Source organism: Triticum aestivum, chromosome 3D, assembly GCF_018294505.1.
Source record: "Triticum aestivum cultivar Chinese Spring chromosome 3D, IWGSC CS RefSeq v2.1, whole genome shotgun sequence".
NCBI lineage: Eukaryota > Viridiplantae > Streptophyta > Magnoliopsida > Poales > Poaceae > Triticum > Triticum aestivum.
Genome location: NC_057802.1, coordinates 76,458,979 through 76,468,505, shown reverse-complemented (window position 1 = coordinate 76,468,505; position 9,527 = coordinate 76,458,979). Strand labels below are relative to the sequence as shown.

The 9,527-nt window shown below is 46.1% G+C and overlaps 1 protein-coding gene across 1 annotated transcript; it reads left to right on the top strand.

The window, feature by feature from the left end:
• Positions 1 to 1,623: 1,623 nt before the first annotated feature.
• LOC123077530 (uncharacterized) lies at positions 1,624 to 8,255 on the top strand. The gene is made up of 5 exons (XM_044499809.1): positions 1,624 to 1,815; positions 2,008 to 4,255; positions 4,739 to 6,325; positions 6,910 to 7,159; positions 7,253 to 8,255. The coding sequence occupies exons 2-5, from the start codon at positions 2,108 to 2,110 to the stop codon at positions 7,807 to 7,809; spliced, it is 4,542 nt and encodes a 1,513-aa protein (XP_044355744.1). The 5' UTR covers positions 1,624 to 1,815; positions 2,008 to 2,107; the 3' UTR covers positions 7,810 to 8,255.
• The last annotated feature ends 1,272 nt before the right edge of the window (positions 8,256 to 9,527 follow it).

The window sequence follows — 9,527 nt, the reverse complement described above, 5'->3', positions numbered from 1 at the left end:
TGAAGTGTCGGAAGCGTTGAAGAGTAATGGTGGGATATCATGATTTCTTAATTTTGAAAGTCAAAGTTCTCCAATACTCTTTGATGCCCGTATCTCCAGGTATCGAACACACATATGGCAGTTTGGCAAAGTGGTGGGCAGAATAGCGTATCCCCGTGGATAGTTACTGTCATATTGTAGAACCAGAAGCTAGAAGTTAGTCCACGACACAAAGGGGAGGTCCTAGAATGTATTGTGGATGTGCTAGATTATAATTTCTTCTAAAAGTTTTTCCACTTCAAGATTTTTTGGGGAGCACTTCAGGAGGCATTGAACCACGAAACATCGGGAGGTATCAAAGAGTGATATGAGGGGGGAAAAATGGAAGACAAAGTTTCCCAATATCCCCAATGCGTGTATCCCCAGGTATCAGACACATATATGGCAGTTTGGCAGAGTGATTGGGTGGTTACTGTCATACTGTAGAACCAGAACCCAGGAGTTAGTCCATGACACATATGGAAGATCCTAGAATATGTTGTGGATGTCCTATGTTAGAATTTCTTGTAAATAGCACATTTAGGAAATATGTTTCCTGAATAAGGCATACCAATATTCTTCATCTGAGCAAATTGCCTTCTGTAGCTTCACTGCCAATTGCCCATAAACAAAGGAGAAAGTAGTATACTGATCAAGCACATTGTTTAGCACTTGTTGTCTTTGCCATGGTATTCTTGCAATTATATCAGTGTTAACAAGTAGAAAGTAGGGCACAAAGAAAACTACTTGGAAGAACCAGTGCCAGCACAGGTGATTGAATCCATAGATTATGAAATTGGTCAGAAAAACATAGTGATTAATGGATTGTCCCTGCAGTGAGGAACGCAGAAATATTTTTATAATGCTCATTACTAGTAATATTCAAAGTCCTCTGAAAAATTCATGGATGCCAGCTTTGCAAAACTATAACAGTTGCAAACTTGTTGTGAGATCAAATTGGAAGCAGGCATGTTGTTGTCATCATAAATTTACTTGCATACTCTAAACATATGATGTGAAAGCCGAATTTATCTTCTCTAGACATAAAAATAGAAGCTTGACACTGCAAACCTGGTAGGTTAGCCATCAGTTTGACATCTTAGGCACTAACAAGAAGGTTAATACAGGGCCAACAGATTCATCCACCAGGAGCAGAACTGGCCGGAATATGATAGTACCTGCCGGCGACCAGTGCCTGGCCTTGCCGGCCGTCGCCCCTGAAGCGGCGATTTACCTGTTGCTGAAGCCCCTGCTGCATCCTGTGGCCTGAAGTGGGGATGATGAGGAGGCCGGTGCGGGGATTAGGACGAGGCAGCCCCTGCAAGATCCTAGAGCTTCGGAGGCCGCGTCACGGGGAACCGCCGGCGGGCAGCGGGCGGCGCCGTCGTGTGTGGCGGAGCGGCGACGACGGACGGACGGACCGACCGACGAAGGAGCAGAAAACAAAGACCACCGCACGGGGCGCTTTTTATTTTCCGCCAGGGGCCATGCTCCCCTCCCACACTGATCCCAGCCGTCCGATCGCGATCCGACGGTGCGAGAAACCCGGCTACGTGACCCGCCCGGTCCTGTCCCCAACCCTATAATACAGGGACTGATTCGGAAAATTTCCCCTTCCCCAATGTCCCCTTCTTCCTCCTCCACCTCCCCCTCCGGCCTCCCTCCCCGCCGGTTCCACCCAAAATTCTCGCCCCTCCTCCGCCTATCAACCCCAGCCCGCACCCCAGGACACGGAGGGGCGCCAGGGGAACCCACGGCCGGCGTTTGATTGGCGTGGATCGACCTCCTCCGCTCCTGGTATGGAACCCTAGCTTTTTTCCCCGGCCGGATTGCCCCAGGAGAGCGTTTCTTGATCCTTGTTCGCTGTGGCGGTGGCCGGACGGGGACAAGACCGCTCTTTTCTTTCCATTCCGGCCGGTTGCCGATCTGTCTCCTGCCCTGTTGCCTGTTTTTCGTTAATCTGATTCATCCGTGCATGGTTTCGATTAGGTCCCTGTTCTCCGGCGAGCAAGATCGATCTGGGACCCGCTGCCCGGTCGTGGAGCAGCTTCTTGTCGAGGGAGACAATTGGGGGTTCAACTGAACCCCCATGCCCCAGGTTAAGCCCGCCCCTGCACCCGAGTCACTCCTGGGTTTAGATGGAGATGACGAGACCTTGTCTGAGAGGGGCTCGGTTGGATCTGGGTCGGGCCCAAGCACGCCGGATGCTCGTGGTGGCAAGGAGGCCTCTTCCAGCACCCCCTCTGCTTCAGGGAGTAAGAGGAAGCGTGAGAGCTTGAGTTGTGACAGAGTGGAAGCTGATGGTCCAGAGCCAACGAGATCCGGCTCGAGTGACACCACATGGAGCATGGACAGTTTGCACGACGGCTGCCCACGCTCCTTGTCGAGGAAAAAGAATGGCCGCTCTGAGCATTCGGTTACTTCCGCCGCATTGATCAGCCGGCCTCGCGGCGTCCTGAAGCTAAGGAAGCTTCCCCAGAATGTCAGTGCCGAGACTGGGGCTGGTGGTTGTAATGTGCTTCAACCCAATGGCATTTCTAAGCCTGCCCATTTCATGAGGAGGAAAAGGATAAGGAAACCAAGGGCGCTCAAGGAGAACAGAGTTGGTGGCGATGACCCTGTCAGTTGCTTAAAAACTGAGAATGGCACTCATGATCAGGACATCACAACAAAGTCTTGTTCGGAAAATGATCTCTCGGTTCCAAAGCTACCAGGTGAACCATCTAAACCTGTTCATGTTGATAAGGATAGTGCTGGGCATGCGCAAGGGCACATTGATGTTAGCTTGGAAGAAAATGCTGCTATGATGCTCTGTTCTCTGTCAGATAATAGACATGATGACCCATTGAGGAACCGAATGTCATCACCAGATAGATCATCAAAGGAATCTAATCTTCACCGCTCTAATCGCTTGAACAATCCATACAAGAATGAAGATGATGTAGCAGGTCCTTCTAGGTTGCTACGGAAGCGTGACGGTAAAGGGCCATTCAGGAAGCGTCGCCCACGTCGTCATTTTTATGAAGTCAGCCCTCATGATCTGGATCCATTTTCCATTGTAAAAGAGAGGATCAGGGTGTTTTGGCCTCTTGATGAGACTTGGTACTTTGGCCTGGTCAAGAAATATGACCCTGTGACAAAGAGGCATCATGTCAAATATGATGATAAGGATGAAGAATGGATCAATCTTCAAAATGAGAGAATCAAGCTCCTCCTTTTGCCAGGTGAAGGTCGCAGGAGATGTATTAATAATACTTCAAGGAAAGCACGTAAGGTGAACTATGAGGGGGAGAAGAGAGTACACATGGATCAAAACGGTTCAGGAAGCGAGTCAGAGCCCATCATCTCATGGTTGGCTCAATCAAACCAAGCAAGATCTGGTACCTCCAGTAGCATCAGCAAAACAGTTCTTGGTCACCCAAATTTTCCTGTGTTATCAAAGTCTTTCGATGCCAACCCGGGATTCTTTGGCTCTGATGGTGCTATACCAGGAGGTTTACATGCAAATGGTGGCCCAGAAGTTCATAACGATGTTACTGTACCTCGGGAAAGGAGATTCCGCTTTGTTTATTATAGGAGGCGATTTCGCAGGAGAAGGAATGGTTTTGTCAACATTTCAGAACATGATTCACATCTTAAACGCAGATCAAGTTCTGCGGTGGTTCTTGCTTCAGCCAATAGCAGGGAGGCTGATACTGAAACTGGTGCTCCAGTGGAATATGTCATATTGGTATTAAGCCTTCCACTTAAATCTGTTTGCAAGTTAATTTCTGAAGCCTGCAGTGTTTGGCTTCCCAGTACTTTCTTACACCCTCAGCATGGTTCATTGATTACCTTATGGCCTGCAGTATGTCTGGACATACTTCTTGTTGATGGTACTTTAGGTTTGAAACACTTGCTTCTTGAGACTTGCTTAAGATCAGCAGTATTTCTTTTCTGTTCACTTGTCGGAAGCTTCAATCAGGATTCTGGGCTGAATGCTTTTGATGAATCAGAAGCGCCATGCACCTCGGTCAGATTCCAGATATCTGGTTTGCATGGTAGGAGCCAATCAGTGTTTGTGCTGTTCAGCCTCATCGGAATTGGCAAGACACAATGGAAGAACCTGCATGCAAAGTTCAGATATCACTCTTTGAAAAGGGAGCTGTCTAACGTTGACTGCACATACGCTGATATCAAACAACTCATCAGTGGAAATGGCCAGAATGTCCGGACTTCAATGAATCTCTTTTCAAAGGTACAGAACTCACCTTATCTGTGCAGATTTAATTGACCTTAAAATCATGTTTTTCGGTTGATTATGGGTATTACATGCCAGGATTTTATAATAGAAACATAAAAGAATAACTACTATCCATGGTTTGCACGTTAGGGAGAATATGCTGATTAATAGCTAGTATTAGTAGTCAGCTGCACCCCAAGTTAGACTATACGTGAGGGTTAGTTAGTTGTTGTACCAGTCACTGTGGAGTTACAAGCCAGAATATCTGCGGGAGAAACCTAGGCCCAGCATCTTATTTTGTCAGTTGGAATTACAAAATTTGTCAAAATGTTGACCTTTATTGATTACTATCCAGTTTATCTATCTATTTCTTTTCTAGACATGCCATTATTTAGTCTGTAAGTTTGAATGCATCAGATCAAAGTATTTTGTGCTGAAATTTTAGGTGTCCAGCCATTACCAGATGAAATTATCACTGACTACATTTCCTGTTGGCAGAGTTTATCCTCTGATGTTCAGGAACCTCAGTTCTGCTCAGAATCTAATTATCCTGATGCTGATCCTGTCATATTTTGTCTTGATAATCAAAGTGATTGTACTCGAAATCATGTGGACGTGGCAGCTGCACGTCATCACCTAAAGCTCCTCACTGAAACCAACTTGACTTCCAATGCTGTAGTTCACCAGGCTGCTCCTTCTGAAATTTCTGTAGAAGTGAATCAGCAGTCTATTTCACAACATAGATCTGCTTTGGTTAAGCAGGCTTGTTCCTTGGAGACGGGTACCGTAAGTCTGGATTGTGACAACAGTGGTGGTGATATCAATGTGATAAGCAGAAGGTTGCCAGATCAAAATGGGACTTGCATAGCTGGTGACAAACTTTGTTCTTCGAATCATAATGTTACAAACTCTCCAGAGAAATCTAAACAAAGTTACCCTTCCATGGATATTCCTCAAGATAATATATCTGATGCTCTGGATGATGAGTTACTTAGCAAAGATGGCAAAGCCACAGAGCCTGTATCTAACTTGGTTCAGGAATTGAATGAGCATCCAATTGGTCGTGTCACACCAACTGCCCCAAGGACGTCCTACCATCGGAACAGGTTTACATCCATATCACGCACATTTGGAGATGGTTCAAAATTATGGCCAGAAGATAACATGTCAACTGGCAGTGCTGGTGGTTCTAAGAAAACACGAACCCATGTTTCATACTCAGTTTCTCCTAGAAGTGATGAACTAGGATCAAAACACAAAGGACATTTCCGCAAGATACAACCTCACAACATCGCCAAGACTAACGGTTCGAAGAGGCTTCCTGATAATACTAGAAGTGGGGAGAGCAGCCCAGAGTCATTGGCTTGTGTTGCAAATGTCCTGGTAACAGTTGGTGATAGAGGATGGAGGGAATATGATACTCAGATCAGAATTGACACCGATGGGCAGAGTGATCGAAGTATCTGTGTGAGGCTTGCTGAAGGAAAGAAGTATGTTCACAAAGTTTCTCAAGTTTTGCAGCCTGGTGCTACTAACCGCTATACTCATGCTATTTTGTGGAAAGGGGGCCCTGAATGGTACCTAGAATTTCCTGACAGAAGCCAGTGGTCGATTTTCAAACAAATGCATGATGAATGCTATAGTCATAACATCAGAGCTGCATCTGTTAAAAACATTCCAATCCCTGGTGTCCGCTTGGTTGAAGGTCATGATGATAATGAGGTTGTATCGTTTGTGCGCCCCCAAGATTATCTTTGCCATATCGGACCAGATGTTGAAATGGCTCTTGACGAATCCCGCGTGATATATGACATGGATAGTGACGATGAAGAGTGGATTTCAGGATGGAGGAAGTCTCAGCGAGATAAGAAGTACACTATGTCTGAGTTAACAGAGGATTTGTTTGAGAAGATCATGGACAAATTTGAGAAATTTGCACATACCCATAACTGCAGTGCGCTCACGATTGATCAGATTAAGGAATTAGATGTGGATAATGTACCGCTGGACATCACTGAAGTGATACATGATCATTGGCATGACAAGAGGCAGAAGAAGGGAATGCCGCTTGTTCGACATTTTCAGGTCATATGTCTTCTCATGCTCTGTTTTGTCTTGTTAGCTTTGCCTTACTTTCCTGTACATGATCATCATGTTGATGGTTTATGATCATCTGTTTTCTATCTTCTTCGGGATGTTTAGTTATATATATATGCCTTGGCTCCTTTGTGGTCCTTCCTACAAACTAATATTTTGTAAACTGTAGTTTCTTATGCTTATGTAGGTCTGTTTACTTCTATTTGAATTATTCCAACTATGCCATTGATGGAGCACTGTGCTAACATAATGTTCCAAAATGGAAATTTTGCTTGTTTTTGGCTCCAATCTTTGACAGCACCAATCGATTAAAGCAAAACATTCTCGGGTTAGTTCAAATAGTTTAGGCGGTAGCTTATTTTGTGTAGTGTAACTCGATATGGAGTTTCTCTTCTAATATGGTTCATTAAATGGCTGCAAATAAGCTCATGCTTCCAGGGAAAGGATTGATTGTTGCATTTTTTTTCCGGCTATCATGCTCTCATCTTAGCAGATGGTATCATCGCAGTCTAGCAAACAATGTTGAGACTTAAGTGCATACTCCCTCTGACTTTACTTTCTATCATTTTCAGCCTGTTATGTGGAAGATTTATGCTCAGCAGCTACAGGAATGGGAATCGGCAGTAAACAGAATGCAGGGTTCATCAAATGGGTACCAAGGAAAGAGGCCGCCCCCCAAACCTGCACTCTTTGCCTTCTGTTTGAAACCTCGTGGACTCCGGCTTCAGGTATCCAAGGGACCGAAGCAGAGATCACATAAGAAGCTTATGTACTCTGGATGCCACAGCTTTTCGAGAGAGCAGGATGGCTTTTACCGACAAGGTACACCCTTTATGTTCTGTAGTCAAATCAACGGCTCGTGCTATCCCCCCCTGCATTTGCTGATACAGTTTCCTGTTTGTTTGTTTTTTGTAGGCCGGAGAAACGGCGAATATGTTGGGGATGGGAGGACATATGAATCCTATGACGGTGGTTCTCTTAATTCACCAACAGGGTACTCCCCCAGGTTCTCTATGAGAACAGATTCCCCTCGCGCGTCTGATGCTTCGGACAGAGGTTCTACTCCAAGATTCAGGACTAACAGTATGAAAAGGAATGCTAGCTTTGCATTCTCTGAGGATCACCAACCGTCCCCGTCCTTCCGCAGCCAGAAAATAAGGCGAGGAGGTGTGCCTGATCACTGGAACACTGCAATCCATGAGTACCAGAACTCGAAGCAGGCGCTCCAAGGGGGGCCGCCCCAGAGCCACCGTGTGGACGTCGAGGAACTCAAGCTGCGTGACGCCACGAGCGCCGCGCAGCACGCCGCGACGATGGCCAGGCTCAAGAGGGAGAAGGCCCATTGCCTGATGCACAAGGCGGACCTCGCCCTCCACAAGGCCTCGGTGGCCGTCATGATCGCGGACGCGATCAAGGCGTCCAGCAGGGACTCGTCACGGGCGGCGGACAGCAGGAGGGACGACTGGCGGTGACGCCTCGTTGTCGAGCGTGAGCTGATGCGTGCGGACGCATCGTTTTGTCGATAGGATCAATGCAGTAGATAGCGTCGGGCCGTAGAAAAACCAACCTTCCTCCAAACCCCAAACCAGTTCTGTTTGATCCTTTTGTACATGTGATATTTCTTCCTCCTCCTTACCTTGTCCAGAGTCTTGTCTGGGGATGATGGCTGATGCCTCCCGGGTTGTTAACTGTGTTGTTGGCAGAGATGGTTGTTGATAGGGCAGGTAGCTGTTGTTGCATGATTTTGCATTCTCATTGTTGTTGTAAAGGTTGCTTCTTCCATCCAAGGGAAACGGCCATGGCTTGTGCTGCCAGCCGCTACCCGGCCCAAAGAAAATGAAATATGAAGAGAATAGTTGAGGACATATGGCTCTGCGTCTCGCAAGTGTTGGTGATGCTATCGCACTGTTTGTTTTTCTGTTTGGCCTAGCTCAGACATGGGCCGGGATCTCCCAGCGGTGGAGGTTGGGGTAGTAGTCTCATGTGGCTCTTCCAAATATTTGAGATTGGTTCAGCTCGGGCATCCTTGAAACTTCCAAGGGTGTGTACGGCGATGTGTTTGGACATGTTGAGCATAGATTATCTCGTCAGTGGTCTGTATATGTCGAGAACATGCTGAGATGAGATTTTGTTTGTTTGCTACACAATATCTAAGTTAGACATGCTGAGCGGTGATGTGAAAAATAAATTGTGTAGAAAATTATACAAAGTGGTTTGCATTTGAAGATAATAATCTGGTCCACAGATTGGCATACAAAAATGGCAAACCATGCATCTGACAGAAGTAAACAGATAGTCTCGTTCAAATCATCTACTCCCTCCATCCTACTCCCTCCGTTCCAAAATAGATGACTCAACTTTGTACTATAGTTAGTATAAAGTTGAGTCATCTATTTTGGAACGGAGGGAGTATAATATAAGACGTTTTTTGACACTACACTAGTGTCAATAAAACATCTTATATTATGGAACAGAGGGAGTAGTATCTAACAAACAATAAATGTATTCATTTTCACCATTTTATAACAATCTAATTCACACAAGAAGAAATTTTCTACACCATTTCCACGATGCAGTCCATCCAACGTGTATTCTCCTCTAGTTCATCCATTCACTCCCTATGCACTCCCTGTTCTCCTCTGTTTGACATCTTCCCTGATCAGCCCATCTATAACGACAAATCCTCCTCACTAGTACCGTGGACAACCAACTGTTGAGCATCGGAGTCAGTAGCATATGGGTTTACCCGGCTAGGATTGGCCGACTTAGAGAGTTGAGTGACTTAGGGTCACTGACATGTGGAGCCGCAAACCAGATGATCCACATGTCAGTGACGCAAAATCACCTGACGTTACGTCAACCAACCTAAGGCCGGGTTGACCACTTCTTGCTCCCGCACAAGAGCCAGTTTGTCAAGAAGTTACCTTATCCATGAAATGCAAGGCTCAAGAATAAGGAAGGGAAGACACTCATTGCTCAAGCTTCCGACGACTCCGACCCTGAAGATGTTGTGGGTGTAGCCCAATTAAAGGTGGTCAAAGATGACAAGATAATCAAGTACGATTGCATGAAGAACTACAAAGGCGACTCCCACAAGTGCCTTATGACCATCGAAGGTCAAGGATGATGAGCAAGTTGGCTCCCACGAATGCCTTATGGCAAATAAGTCTTAAGGTACCTCCCTCCCCTC